At 28.9% G+C, this 17,066-nt stretch overlaps 1 protein-coding gene across 1 annotated transcript; it reads right to left on the bottom strand.

Annotated features, from left to right (window-relative positions):
• Window positions 1-1,131: 1,131 nt before the first annotated feature.
• Window positions 1,132-16,553, bottom strand: LOC122859563. The gene is made up of 3 exons (XM_044163230.1): window positions 15,955-16,553; window positions 2,354-2,724; window positions 1,132-2,246 (listed from the first exon to the last, which is right to left on the bottom strand). The coding sequence occupies exon 3, from the start codon at window positions 2,189-2,191 to the stop codon at window positions 1,658-1,660; it is 534 nt and encodes a 177-aa protein (XP_044019165.1). The 5' UTR covers window positions 2,192-2,246; window positions 2,354-2,724; window positions 15,955-16,553; the 3' UTR covers window positions 1,132-1,657.
• Window positions 16,554-17,066: the final 513 nt, after the last annotated feature.

The raw sequence follows: 17,066 nt of genomic DNA, 5'->3' as shown, positions 1-17,066 counted from the left end.
AATTTCGATATATCGATTTTTGTTCCTAATTTTATAATAACGATTGATGAAACACGTGAAGTAGAAAAAAAAGTTAAAATAAATTTTTTTAATATATTCCGAAAGGCTGGTAAAAATATGTAGGTATTGTTTGTTTGGCTATAATTGAGACTAAGTAAAAAATATAGCTAAGGGAAAATTTAGCCAAGGAAAAGATGTAGCTGAGGGGAAAATTAAGCTGATGAAAATATATTTGGTTATAACGGAGACTAAGTAAAAAGTCTAGCGGCTAAGTAAAAAATCCAGTGACTCAGTTGAAAATCTAGCGGTTTAAAAAAAAAAAAAAAGATGTATGTTATTGAACGCACAGGGAAGTAAAACTTCTTTAGTAATTCTAATAAATAGTAATTGAAAGATCTCTCGTTGCATAAATATATTTTTGACTAGTTGTCTTTTTCGCTCTCCTTCCGGGTGAACTATTATGTTCATTCAGTCATTAACATTTATGATAGAAATTTTTAAATTTATTGATTAGTTATAATATTAAGGTTCTATGTAAATGAAATTCTGATTTAAAAACGTAACACAGAATATAATTTTATATAAATATTTATTTATTGAACAACTAGTCAGCCGAACACTTCTATTACTATTTTATGTATACTTTTTATTTTATGTATACGAGACCGATGGCCGCGCGGCTGATATGAGTGGTTTTAGAATGTATTCGGTTCATTGACCCTTTTTACGCGCACAATGGCTGCGCATTCACGTATAGGTGCTTTTAGTGTATGATAATGGAGATGTATGATACTGCTGTATGATACACCGGTATCATATCTACCCAACACTGATCTTGGGATATAACACTAAGTAATATCCCTAGATATTAATTGTATTGAATTAAACTATAGATACTTTTTGAATGATAGTTCAATTATTATTATTTATCAATAATCGTAACAAAAGTTATTATTAGGTACAATATGAATATGAGTAATGAATATTGGATTATATAATAATTCATAATATAATGATGCATTTACATACATCTAGGGATGTACAATTATCTAGATTTTTATTCATTGAAACAAACAATTATTTATTCTTAATAAAATCAAAAATATTAATAATAATAAATTAAACGAAAACTTTTTGGTCAAGCATCATTTTTTTATTTATCGAAACACAAATATATTTTTTATTAATAAAATCAGTCATAAGTTTTTTTTTTTTAAATGAAAATGAAACCAGTCAAAATTCAATTTTATAAGTAATTTATGTTTTTTTTTAAATCATTACATCATTCATTTTGGATATTAAATAATTATTACAATAAATTTAATGTTAACATAACATGCTATTTTGGTCACTTATTTTTTACAAACAAATCTAGAGTAACATGACACAAACAATCATTTATGTTGATGAAACCTATCATTAAATGATATTTTTTCCATGAGACCAGTTAAGAATCAACATTCATGATAAATGTTTATATTTTTATATTTTAATATTTTGGTATCATTATCATTACAATAATATCACTCATTTTTAATAATATGATTATATTATTATTACAACAAATCGAATGTTAATATAATATTCAAATCTAGTCAGTTTTTTTTTTTTAAACAAATATAAAGCACCATTTTAGTCATTCTTTATTACTAATCATTCATTTAAGCAAAACTAACTGTAATGGTGCAGCATGATGATTTGCAACTTGAACTGGAATAATAGCACCACCTGGTGCAACATGATCATTTGCAACTTTAACTGGAACAATACCACCACCTGGTGCAGCATGATTATTCGCAACTTGAACTGGAACAATACCACCATCTGCTGGAGCAACATGGACATCAGCAGCTTGAATTTGAATTATTGGAGCTGCTGCTGGCACAACATTTATATTTGCAGCTTCAATGACATTTATAGCAACACGTGGTACAACAACTTGATCATCAGCAAGTCGACGCCTTGCTGTACTAATTGCGTTAAAACCTCGACGTGCTGCCTCTCTGGTTAATGGATTATCTGCACATATGATAATGTTATCTGTTGTTGCAACAGAAAAATATGGTGGTTCACGTATCATTTCACTATGTATTGTTATGGGAGTACCAATTGTTAAATTGTCATTTGGAGTGTATGCAGCAATATTAACAGTAAGACGATAATGACCATTGTTACTTGTCCTTGGCCACATTGTGATCTGTTGAATTGGACAACACGAAACGGTGTTCTGATGTGACAATGAATTTCTAAAAAATGGGACACAGAATTTTATTATTATGATTATTATTATTATTATTATTTACACATAATAAAATGCAAAACATATTTTATTACATAAAACAAAAAAAATTACCTAGTTGCTCTTCTTCAAACAGTACTTGTGACATTTCAATTGGTCTGTAAATTGCTGCAATTGGTTGATGATTACCAGGCATATAAGTACCCAAAATTGATACTGCAGTGCTTGGCTGTACATGATATTCCATCACATGTAGAGCAGTGTCACGATAAGAAGCATGTGATATTTTCACAGTTCCTCCAATTAATTCGATTACCGAATGCATCTGAATTTGAGAGTCCCAAATTCTGGCCATGGTCGTACCCCAGATAAGAACCCGCATCCTGTTGGATTGATCATTGTTCAAGATAAACTTGTAGACATGACCTTAAGCGGTTCGAACGATCTTTAACCCATCAATTGCATCGACAAAGCCAGTCAAGTCACTGAAAATTATAAGATAATAATAATTACAACAATGAATAAAAAATTATAAAATGATAAAAATTACAACAATGAATAAATTTGAAAGATAATCAATTGTTTATTCGTAAAATATATATATATATATATACATATATACAAACAAAACATAAATTTACAATTGATGTCCCTGAAAGCCTCAATTTGAGATAAGCTGTTTATTTTTTTATCATAGCTATAATAATCAAAAGAAGTGAAATATAAAAAAAAATAGCAAAATTTTAAAGTATAAAGTTGAATAATTTGCTGGATAAAAAAAAAAAAAAAAAAAAAAAAATTAGGCGCTTTTTATTATAATATTATTAACATGTATCGCAAGCGTTATCGTTTATAATTCATTAACTTTATACTTTAAAATTTTGCTATTTTTTTTTATATTTCACTTCTTTTGATTATTATAGCTATGATAAAAAAATAAACAGCTCATCTAAAATTGAGGCTTGCAGGGACATCAATTGTAAATTTATGTTTTGTTTGTATTTCACTCATTTTGTTTAACTAATAATAATTTATGAAAATTCGTGAGAAAGAATATAAAGAATTATATTCGTACAATTCAGGTGCGTGAACCTGGTCTGCATAAGTCCTAGAAAAATTATCTAGAATACTCATCAGAAGCGTCTTGATTTGTACCACTTTGTAATAATTTGTACTAATTTGTACCACTAAGCAAGAAATTAGTATCTTAAAAATAACAAAAAAAAATTATTTACTCAAAAATGTTAATTAACAATTGAATATCTGCTTTAATTATTGAGGTACAAATTCTGCTCTCCCTGGTGGAAATATTACTCCAGCATTTCTCCGTTTTTGGCCTATTTCCGGAGAAATTACTCCAGCATGAGGTTGATGGCGGAGAAATTATTCCGGCAAAAAAATCGTAGCAGATTAATTTTTCCGACATTAATCTCATGCCGGAGTAATGGCGGAGAAATATTTTTTTCAAGGCTTGACGGTACAAGTTAGCTCACTTTTGCTCTTTAAAATAAAAAATAAATTATTTTAAAATATTGAATTTTGGAGGCACCATGCAATTGTTTAAAAAATGTTTGATTAACAATTGCATGGCGCCTTTAAAAATCAATATTTTTGAATAATTTTAACTTTATTTTAAAGAGCAGAACGTGGGCCAATTTTGTACCCTCAATAATAATAACAAAGTATTGTAAATTGAAATTTTGGAGTAACATGTTTTTTTATTATTATTATTCAGGTACAAATTAGCTTAACGTCTGCTCTTCAAAACAGAAAAAAAATTATTTGAAAATATTGATTTTTAAAGGCACCATGCAATTGTTATATAAAAATTTTCATTAACGATCGCATGGTGCCTCAAAAATATTTTTAAATAATTTATTTTTTATTTTAAAAAGTAGAACGTGAGCTAGAACGGAATGTGTACCTCAATAATTAAAGCAGATATTCAATTGTTGATTAACGTTTTGGAGTAAATAATTTTTTTTTTTGTTGTTATTTTTGAGGTACAAATTCAGGGCTTTAGTACAAATTATTCTGCGTCTGTAGCAATTTTTTTTCCCCCTGAGTCATCTAGAAAAAAAATCGGTTTTAACCCTTTCTCCACTCTCTAATTTTAAGGTACAAATCAAAACAATTGCGGTGCAAAATGGTACAAATTAAGGCGCTTCTAATGAATATATTCTAGATAATTTTTCTAGGAGTTATGCAGGCCAGGTTCACGCACCTGTATAATTCTTCTACATATTTTCAGTTAACCGTGAATGATGAAATAATAACAATATTAATTATATATAAGAAATAACAAATCTTCTTGCATATATGAATAAATCGAAAATTGAAACATGTATATATGGGGCATTCAATGTCAACTCACAGGGTTTTTTCCCTCACCCTCTCAGATTCGAAAACAAATATTTTTTTTGAGTTAGTCATCGACTCAGATGTACCTCTGATTTTTTTTTTATTTTTACCATCATTAACCGCCGAGCCAGAATCAAAAAATGCCTCCTTCACAAGAGTAAACTACGATTTCGCCATTTATTAAAAATTCTGATTTTTTAACTGCAGATAGTAGAGCACAAGATTAGCTCAATTTCCAAAGTTTATCATGGGATAATGATGGGTTCATTATAAAAAATTTTTTTTTCCATGTGAAAATTACTAAAATTAGGCAAGATCATATCCCAAAAAACAGGTTTTTTTTTTTGTTTCTTATAGGAAATTTCCTCACGATTACTGGAAAAATACGAAAAAATTCCCACACATGCGCAAAGTGGTTAAAAATCAAGTTGAATTATCGAAAAAACGGCTATTTATCGGTTATATATCGTACAGCCATGAAAATAACGATTAATTCTAAAATTCAATAATGGTGATCGATAAAAGTCGTCAAGGAAAAAAAAATGTCTTAATAAAAATTTCGATATCTCGGATAGTTTTCGACTTATCGATATTTTTTCAAAACATGCATACGATTTACTTAGCCGTTAGATGTTTTACTATAGCTGTAATTCTAGCTAAACAATCAATATTTATTCGAGATTGTAGCGAGATAGAATATTTGATGTCTCCCACCGCACTGACATCTCATGTGACATAGTCAGTGAGGTGTTTTAGCCATGTATCTATGTGTGGGTACGAGAACCCTCACTACTTCTTGTTGCGTGAGACTCCGCTCTCTTCGCTTCTAGTTCGGCCACCAAGCCAAACGGTGCGTCCGAACTATACTTATAAATTTGTATTGGTGATGTGGCTATGCCACCTCACGATCAATAATATATACATATTGTGTTTCGTTAAATTATTATAGTCTAATTGTTAAATAAATTGTTTCATTATTATTAATATTAAATATAAATTTCGTGTCTCTCTTTTAAATTCTTGTTTGAAATTAAATTAATTATAAATAAATAAAGTGAGGAAACCGCACTTTACAATTGGCTCCCAACTGAAGGCAAGGGTACGCATGAGAAAGAAAGTTGTGTGTGTGTATTAGTAGCATAAGTTAAAACGGCCGAAAAAGAGACGCCTCGGCAACGCAGGGCAACCAAGCGCGCGTTGGCGGGAACGCCTGGTGTCGTTAGACTTAAACGTACGCGTGGAAATAATATTAATAAAAATACACAAAATTCAAACATTAAAAATAATTCAAAAAACAATAATAATAGTCAAGTTATAAATGAACACTTTCAAGATTTAAATATTGATAGTAATAATAATTTAAATGTTGATAGTAATAATAATTTAGATATTGATAGTAATGATAATTTAAGTGTTGAAAATTTAAATATCAATACAAATAATAATCAAAATTTAAATCTTGAAAATAATAATGCTATGTCAAATACACGAAATAATAATAATAGGCGTAGTACATCAAATGAGTCAATAAATTCAAGAAATTATTTGGGATATAATAATAATAATTTACGGGGTAGAATCATGGCGAGAAATGAAGATGTGGAAATACTGAAAGCACAACTTTAGCAAGCGTTGAGGGAAAGACAAGAGGCACTCGGTACGGTTGCGCAGTTGCAGCAGCAACTGAACACACGCGCCGGTGGGAATGTCGGTGATATTGGTCAGCTCGTGCGCAGGGAGGTTAACCAGCAAGTAAGGGACCAAGCAAAAGACCAACAAGTCCATGCTTGCGTTGAAAAAATAAAACATAATGATAACATGAACCCTAAAAAATTCATGCAAGAACTTGAAAGATACTTGGTTGAGGGTAGAATTTATCAACAAGACCATTTAATTGAAACACAAAATATTTTATCGGGTAATACAAAAATATGGTATTTAAACCTTAAAAACAATTTTAATAGTTTCGATGATTTTAAACGTGAATATATGAATAAATTTTACAGTGATTCTCAACGAACTAAATTTAAAAATCAATGGTTAGATAAAAAGTATAAATCTGGTCGGTCATATGATGTGTATTTTGATACACAAATCCATGAAGCGGAGTATCTTGAACCACAGTTCTCTGAATGGGAAAGAAATAAATTAATAATAGAACAATTACCAGAAAATGTTAGAGTACACTTAGTAACAATAAAATATGAAAAAACAAATAAAATTTGTAAAGTCCTTGAGCAGATCAGTGTGACCAAAATTCAAGATACTCATAGCAACAATAATAATAATAATAATTTGGATGGTAAAATTGGTCAAAGTACACATCAAGGCCAAGCTAGGAGTCATTTTTCAAACTGGCGTAGTGGGGATAAAAATGGCAATAACAATAACGCATCATCGTCGTTTAACAGGCAGCTGCCTGACACGAGCGTGCCACCGCCCGGTGCACATGCGCGATTGTATAATGTGAATCCTAACACACCTCAAATAAATTCTATTAATTTTGAAAGTAATATTGTTGGGGAAATATTTAATAATGATGTTATTGAGGAAATTAATAATGAAGTTTTAAATGGGGATTATAATAATACAAACAGCAATATTATTGAGTGTAATAAAATTAAAATTAAAATTGGTGAGAATGAGCATTGGGCGTTGGTTGACTCTGGTAGTCAGGTGACTGCCATGTCCGATGAAATATACAGTCAAATCCCAAGGTCATCAATTTTAGGCGAGTTACCCGTAGTTAACACGCAAATTACTCTTGCAATAAATAAACATAAAATATTAATTAAAAAACAGGTGTTATTAAAATTTAACGTTGATAATATTGAATTAAAATTGAATTGTACCAAATTTAAATCAAGGTATCTTGATGGGTAGTGATTGGTGTTTACAAAATAACGTTGATATATTATATTCAAAGGGGGTAATTAAAATTAATGATAACAATGTTAAGTCAAGTCATTGGTGATAATAATTTATGTCATGAAAATAACACAAGTAAAATGTTAAACATAATCTCTGAAAACATTGAGGATAATTCTGTGGATCAGAATTTTATTGTTGAATTAAACAATAATTCTCTAAAATTAAATGAAACTTAAAAATTAATGTTTGATACATTATTAAAAAACAATAAATTTATTTTTTCGGACAAACCGGGTTTGTCAAAGTCATATATACATAAATTACGAATAAAGCACGGTACGGTGTCGGTAAAAAGAAATTATCCTATAGCATTATCATTGCGTGAAGCATGTGATGCTGAAATAAAAAAAATGTTAGAGTATAATATCATTACATTGTCAGAAAGCGATATATGTAACCCAATGCGAGTAGTCAAAAAATCTAATGGTAGCGTAAGAATATGTCTTGACGCTAGATTTATTAATGAATATATTGAGGGTGACAATGAACAGCCACCCATCATTGGTGAGATCATGCCCAAGTTTCGAGGTAAAAAAATATTTACTATGCTCTACCTTACATCGGGATACTGGCAAATACCGTTAGATAAAGAATCACAAAAATACACAGCTTTTTTGTATAATACAACTCTTTATCAATTTTGTCGATCACCGTTTGGGATAAAGACATCAGGGTGTGCATTTATTCGCGCGTTAAAAATCGCGTTTAAAAATGATTTTAATGAATTTTTAACGTATTATGTTGATGACTTGTTAGTTGCTTCTAGTAACTTTGAAGAGCACTTATTACATTTGCAAATGGTATTTGATAGGTTACACCAACATGGTTATAAACTTAACTTGTCTAAAGCCCAGTTTTGACGTAGCTCGGTATCATTTTTAGGGTTTATTATATCTGAAAATGGATATGCACCAAATCCAGATAAATTAAAAGTAATTCTAGATTTTGAAAAACCCAAAAATAAAAAAGAATTACAACAATTTCTTGGAGTATGTAATTATTATAGCAAATTTACTGTTGCTCACGCGTATTTTGTTGACCCTTTACGTGACCTATTAAAATCTGGTAAGTCTTGGGAATGGGATGATATGCATAGTCAAGCATTTATTAATTTAAAACAAAATTTTTGTAAAATCCAACAACTTCATCATTATGATTTAAATAAAAAATTTGTGGTGCAAACAGATGCATCAGACAAGGGTATTTGTGGGATATTATTTCAAAGAAATGATGATGGTAATCCTTGTTTCATTTCGGTAGTAAGCCGGTGTTTGCAACCAGCAGAAACAAATTATACAACAACTGAACGTGAATTATTGGCAATTGTCTATTCATTAAATAAATTTAGAACTTATTTAATTAATCGTACTTTTGATATTTTAACTGATCATCATTCACTTGTGTTCATTAAAAGTAGTCCATATCATTCTGGTAGACTAGCTAGATGGAATCTAGTATTGCAAGAATTTGATTTTAATATTGATCATTGTGAAGGTAGTGATAACTTTGTTGCTGATTTTTTTAGTAGAAATCCAGATAGTAAATTTCACGAGCCTAGCTCTAAATTTGTTGGTATCCCATCAATTGTTTGTGATGAGAATAATCAAAATAAAATTATAAATCAATTACAATTAGATTCTGACCTTGAACGTGATAACATTAATTTAAATAAACTTCAAGAGAGTGATCGTGATTTGATGATATACGTGGATAATAAGATAAAATCAGGTGATAATAATTTTAGATTATATAATAATGTGTATTTTCATAAAACATCATATGATGATAAATGGAAATTAATTGTACCCGATTGTATAATTGATAAGCTAATTAATTGTGAACACACAAAAATTCACCATCGTGGTGTATATAAAACATCAAAGTTGATATGTAATAATTTTTGGTTTAAACATCTTCATGATAAAGTTAAAAAATTTATTAAAAAATGTGATTTATGTCAACGTATTAAATATTTAAATGTAAATGTTGAAGGAAATTTCGGTCGTGTAACGAGTAATAAACCCGGTGAACTGGTGACAGTTGATTATTTTGGGCCATTGCCTATGTCAACTGGTAAAGTACAGTATATATTTGTAATGATTGATGCTTTTTCTAAATACGTAAAATTATATCCACTAGTCAAAGCCGATACTCGAAATACATTAAATAAAATATTTAATAATTATATTCATGATTCTGGGTATAAACCAATTAAAATTCTTGCTGATAATGGTACACAATTTACCTCTCGTATCTGGAGAGATAAATTGGAGTCTGAAGGTATTAAAGTAGGGTTTTGTTCAATAAGACATCCCCAATCAAACCCAACTGAAAGGGTGATGAGAGAGTTAGGCCGCATGTTTAGGTTATTATGTAATGATACACATACATCATAGGCTAAATCCATAAAAAGTATTGAAGATTGTCTCAATGACACTCATCACATGTCTACAGGACATGTGCCTTTTGAAGTGCAATTCGGATTACATGCACCCGATAAAATTCATGAATTAATTAAATTCCCTGTTGATAATAATTTTGATGTCGAGAAAACTCTAAATAAAGTTAGGGAAAATTTAGATAAGAAGTATAAATTGCGTGTTAACAACCAGTCTGGCAATAAACCAGAAGAACTTAAAGTTGGTGACCTTATTTTGGCTCGTATACCCCACCTCTCTAACCAAGGAGACAAAGTTACACAAAAATTTTTTCATCTTTATGAGGGACCATTTAAAATTCATGCGTTGGTTGGCCAAAATGCGTTCGTGCTGGCTAATGTCAGTGATAATAAACCATTGAGGGGTACTTATAATCGTGTGAGTGTCCGCAAGTATGTTTATTAAAAAACTTTTTAAATTTTTTACATGACCTTACAAGACCAAAAGTAGTCTTTAAGTTTGACCATTAAATTTAAGTTAAAACAATTGTCATAATTAAGTACATACATTGTTTAATTGTTTAAAAAAAAAAAAAAAAAAAAACATTGTACATTTGATGATTATTAATTTATGTAATATATAAAAAATAGTTTTAGATAAATAGATATATATGTTCAATTGAATTGAACTAATTATTAATTATAATATCTATATTCAAATGATAAAAAAAAAAAAATAACAATATTGTAATTTCATATTCCAAGTACCATATTTGATTTATATCATAAAAAATTTTAATTTAATTGTAATAACATTTTGTAACGTAATTATAAGTTTGCTCAATATTATTTAATTATTCTAATTCAATGGGATCATTTGAAATGAAATAAGGATTACCTAATATTGTAAATTTTGTATGTAAATGAATATTATGAATGAGTGTGAATGTGTTCCATGCACCATCATAGCAATAATTATTTTTTATCATAATGTATTATAATAAAAAAGGGGGTACTGTAGCGAGATAGTAGTGCTAGATGGTGCGCCACCTATTATGATGCGTGTGTGTGTGAGTTAGAGAGACGGAGAGATTGGAGTAAGGGAAGGAGGAGAGTGGAGAGAGAGAAAAGTTCTACGGAGAAAGTGTGCTCCGTACACTTGGGTCTTGGCTGGCAAGCAAGACGCTGGCAAATATTAAGTTGGCCAAGCCAACTCAAATAAATCCAAGTACTGAATTGTGAATCTAAAAACATTAAACTGATTTTTCAACGAATTGATTGTTGTAAAACAACAATCAATATCAAATTGTCATTAATTAAAGAAAATATATTGTGTACACAAAAAATTGTAAATTAAACAAGCTGAGCAATAAATCAGAACTTGGTAAACGACGACGTGAATCAGGACGGCGTCCTTCCATAAATCACGCCGCCATTACTCAAAAAATAAAACTTGTTGCATCAGCGTTGAAGAAATAAAATCAATTCAACATCAATAATTTTCATTGCTGGCAATTATTCAGCATCAATAATTTTCATTGCTGGCAATTACTCAACATCAAATATTGGACATTTACTTGGTCTGATCAACCAAGTCTTCTAAGGCCAACGAATCTCCATCAACATCATCAACTTGGCATCAAGAACTTCAATCACCATTCAGGTTATATTGGTATGAGTATGTGTGTTTTGTGTGAATGATTAGGGCATAATATTTTGAATAAATACAACTAATTTTCATATATTGAAATATAAAAATTCTGTTTAATTGTTATTTTACATCCACTCACTTTCAGGGTAAATTTAAATAATTAATATTCATATTTTAAATTAAATTTCATTGCATATTCATTTGATAAAATTTAAACAAGTAAGATTGGTCGTTTTTATATTTAACAATAAAAGAAAATAAAAATATAAAAGCCCACACTTCACAATTGGCTCCCAACTAGCGGCACAAACCACGCGGTGAAAAAAAGAGTAATAATTTATATAAATTAATAACTATAAATTTTAGTTGTGACCAAATTTCATAATTGGTTTCCAACTAACAGCTCAAACCACGAGGTGAGAAAAAGAAAGAAAAAGAAAGATAAATATTTGATAAAAGAAAGAAATTGATAAAATTGTGAAAATTCAGTCGTGAGTACATATAATTGGCTCAAAGTTATAATCTCAATCACGAGAGTGAGAAGAGAAGTATTGATGTGCAAAGTGATAAAAAGCATAAAATACATTACATTAAATTAAAAATAAAAATTGTTGAGAAAAATTTTTGCATATAAATTGGAGAAAAATCAACAAATCTTGTGAATAAATAATAATAATAATAATTGGTATGTACGTGGCAACGAAGTGTTGAACACGCCATATTTGTGAAAATTTCATCAGAAAAATAATAATAATAAAATTTGGATACACGTGGCAGTCAAGCGTTGGGCACGCCTGATTCCATCAGAAAATAATAATAATAAATGTACTGTATAATAAAATAATACATGAAAATTAAACAAAATATTTTCATTTAAATAATATGTGATATAAAATAATCGATAATATATAGTAATTAAAATATTGAAATAATTGCTTGTGTACAATATACAACATAAAATGGAAAAATTAATATCATTTGTATTGAACATGTGGCCAACATGTAAGCCAATAATTATTGGAAGGGCTGATGTTCAAAATCGAGATGCAGTATTGAATCAAATAGATATTATTGAAGAATTAATGGAAATAATTCTTATTAACTTATTATTCTTATTAATAATTCTTATTAATTCATTAATAATTCTTATTAATAAATAACGGTTAATGTTAAGAGATTCAATACAACAATAAATGAATTTATAAAACAAGTAAAATGTATCACAGCGTCTATAAAAGAACTGGCAGTGATTCAAGGAGCATATTCAGGTGCTACCGTGTGGTTGCATGTATCAAATGTTGATGTATCAAAATTCATGCGATGCAACATGAACAGAGGCTCATATGATGAAGATTACCATAAAATTCATGGTGACAAGGAGCTCGAATGTATACTGCATGCAATAATAAAAAACATGCAAGAAAATGGAGAAATAAATGATTATCATCAAATAAATATTGATGAAATAATAAATAATATATGTATTGAGAGTGTATGTGCGGCAGTCATGAATAAAATGAATGATCAGCAGAGGGGTGATTCCTCAAAAAATGCTAATCATGGTGATGAAATAAGTTGTGATCAACAAAATCAAGCAATAGTTGTTGATAATCAAGATAAGAATAAATTCAAGGTTGTGATGAATAACCACAACAATCAAAATGATAAAATAAATTGTAATCAACAAAATAAATTAAATTTTGTTGATAACATATGTGAAAATAAAAGTGTTGATAATGTATGTAAAAATAAAGATAAAATCATGGTTATGCATGAAAATCACAACAGTCATGGTGAAATAATAATTTGTGATCAACAAAATCCAGCACAGATTGTTGATAATAAAAATAGATTAACAAATGTTGTGAATAATAATCACAATGAATGCACTGAAAAAACAAATAATTACCATGGAAATGAATTAAATATTGTGCATGAAAATCACAACAATTGTGTTGATAAAATAAATAATTGTCACCAAGTAATTTGTGATAATAATCTGTGTAAAAATAATATTAATAATAATAATTTAAATACCAGTGAAAAGAAAATTCATTTCAAGGTCATGAATAATAATATTGAAAAAATAAATACTGGTCAACAACACAAAATAGATTGTACCAAAAATAAACACAAAAATAAAGTAAAATCCAAATTGGTACATAATAAAATGATAAATGATGATAAAATTAAATGCAAGATAAAATTAAATTGTTTGCATTTAATAAAAAATAATAATAGGCACTTCAATAAGTCCAAGCATGATGGTAAATTTGGAGGCAGGAAAAAATATTATGGTCACTGGGACATGTGTGATATATATGTCTTGGATTGTCAATTAAGTGATGGAAAATGGGAAATCAAGTTGGCTATTGTCATTTGCCTCGTGCCAAGGACCAGGTGACATGATAACCACTGTACTTGTATGTGAACTTCAATGGCGCATTCAATATATGCCATGTGAGGACCAAATTATATTATGGTGGATGCTACTCCTGCAATATGCTGGAAGTATTCAATGAGTGGCGCAAAGACATCAAAATTTTATAAAAATTATAAAATATGTATTATATCCTTCTTATAAATAATTCAATTAATAATTTATATATTTTTTAAAAATTTTAAATATTCAAGGTCAAATTTTAAACAAAATAATTTTAATTTAAAAAAAAAAAAAAAAAAATGACTGATATAAATTTTTAAATTTTGATTTCATTTATTATTATTATGTTAAAGTTTTCAAGGTAAATTTTAATTTTAAAAGAAAGATAATTTAATTTTATTTAATGATCATTGAGAAATTTTAATTTTGTAATTATTAATATTGTGTGTTATTATGTTGAATATTTTATATGTCTTTGTAATTATGTATGAATAAGTTTTGTTTTGGAGTCATCAAATATTGAGTAATTGTATTATGTCTATTTTTTTAATTGTATGTCAAAAAATAAACATAATAGGGGGGTACTGTAGCGAGATAGAATATTTGATGTCTCCCACCGCACTGACAGGTCATGTGACATAGTCAGTGAGGTGTTTTAGCCATGTATCTATGTGTGGGTACGAGAACCCTCACTACTTCTTGTTGCGTGAGACTCCGCTCTCTTCGCTTCTAGTCCGGCCACCAAGCCAAACGGTGCGTCGGAACTATACTTATAAATTTGTATTGGTGATGTGGCTATGCCACCTCACGATCAATAATATATACATATTGTGTTTCGTTAAATTATTATAGTCTAATTGTTAAATAAATTGTTTCATTATTATTAATATTAAATATAAATTTCGTGTCTCTCTTTTAAATTCTTGTTTGAAATTAAATTAATTATAAATAAATAAAGTGAGGAAACCACACTTCACAAGATGTTAAATTTTTATTAAGACATTTTTTTTTCCTTGACGAGTTTTATCGATCACCATTATTGAATTTTAGAATCAATCGTTATTTTTATAGCTGTACGATAAATAATCGATAAATAGTCGTTTTTCGATAATTCAACTTGATTTTTAACCACTTTGCTTATGCGTGGGAATTTTTTTCGTATTTTTCCCGTAATCGTGAGAAAATTTCCTATAAGAAACAAAAAAAAAAACCTGTTTTTTGGGATATGATCTTGCCTGATTTTAGTAATTTTCACATGGAAAAAAAAATTTTTTATAATGAACCCATCATTATCCCATGATAAAATTTGGAAATTGAGCTAATCTTGTGCTCTACTATCTGCAGTTAAAAAATCAGAATTTTAAAAAATGGCGAAATCGTAGTTTACTTTTGTGAAGGAGGCATTTTTTGATTCTAGCTCGGCGGTTAATGATGGTAAAAATGAAAAAAAAATCAGAGGTACATCTGAGTCGATGAATAACTCAAAAAAAATATTCTTCTCGAATCCGAGAGGGTGAGGGAAAAAACCCTGTGAGTTGACATGGAATGCCCCATATATATGTAGCTAAGGGAGAATTAAAAAAAAAAAGAACAAACACACACACGGACAAGAAAAAAATCGATAACTATGCATACATGCACATATCCGTATGTACGACATGAAACGTCTCGAGAGTGGGGGCAACGAGGACATTTAGCTTAGAAATTTATTTTTTAATAAGTTTTTGTTTTCGGCTTTTACTGATGTTGATATCTTTTTTATTAGTTATTGGAAAAAATCGAAAGTAGGCTTATTAGAAAGAGGGTCATCGATATATATAATAAAACTATTTTTATTTATTTTTTTCGGCCAATAGTTAGACTGCAATTTGATAAATTAGAAATTATGACGTCACAGAGCACAAACTTAAAATACTTATACCCGGTAGAGAGTTCGCGTTCGTTCTATATATTTTTTTCGTTCTGAAATTGAGGCGTGACCCCACCGGGTCTCCTGATACAAAAATACTTACACATTACGTTCACCAGGTTGAAATGCAGCAATTTCTTCATTTGATGTGAATTCGAATTCGCCTATTTTTTATTTTTTAATTATTTAACACACTCGTTGTTACCACGTGCTTGGAAACAAAAAAATTATTTTTTTCACTAAAAAATTTATTGATTTGATTTTTAAGTCAACTTTTTTTTTTATAATGAATTGAAGCATAATAATTTATTAATTTTATTATCACAAACAAATTTAACAATGATAATTTAATGGGTTTTTGTTTTTTTTTTTTGGTTAGACGCTGGATGCCACTCAATAATGGCGCGCCAAAAATGCTTTGATCAATATCACAATTATATTAAGATTCATTAATATTCACTTGATGGCACTAATCATATTTTTTTATTTAAAAATAAACAATTATAAATATTGAACATCAAATACAATAAATGTATTTTGTAACTGAATTTATTTTTGATAATTGAACAATAAAATTTTCAGACACTTTGTGAACGCTCGACGGACGACGCTAATAAACATGCTAATAAATGAAAGATGGCTGAGATAATTAATTGCTGGTTCGAGTGGTTGACTGTTGAGTTGAGTGCAGTTGAGTGAAGTGATCGTGATGCTTGGAATAGAGGACAGAGATATACCTAATAATGACGATAGATGACGAACTTGATCGAATTTCAATGTACAAACCGAATGACGACGACAGATGACGAACTCGACCGAATTTCAATGTGTGAGACAGCAATGATTAAAGTGAGAAAGAAAAGCGAGAATAAGCGAGGACATCTGTGCTTTTTACATTGGGATATATTCATGAAATACTGAGTTTTTTCAGTTGCTCTTTTATCTTCAGGATTTTTGTCGGGATGATATCTTTTATACGTGTTTTTTTTTTTTTCCAAAAAATTTTGACTTGTGATTTTTTGAGTTTTGATTTTTGAGGACTTTTTAAGAAATATACCTGATTTTGCATGCTTTTTACTCAGAAACTATTGACTGAATCAAAATTAATTTTATTTATAGTTTACAATAATAAAATTTGCTTATTTTAAACACTTACTTCATTATTTATTTCATTAACTTGGCCTCCATTAAATCTTTTTTTTTTTTTTTATCAAT

Source organism: Aphidius gifuensis, linkage group LG6 (assembly GCF_014905175.1).
Source record: "Aphidius gifuensis isolate YNYX2018 linkage group LG6, ASM1490517v1, whole genome shotgun sequence".
NCBI lineage: Eukaryota > Metazoa > Arthropoda > Insecta > Hymenoptera > Braconidae > Aphidius > Aphidius gifuensis.
This window is presented reverse-complemented; position numbering and strand designations above follow the sequence as displayed.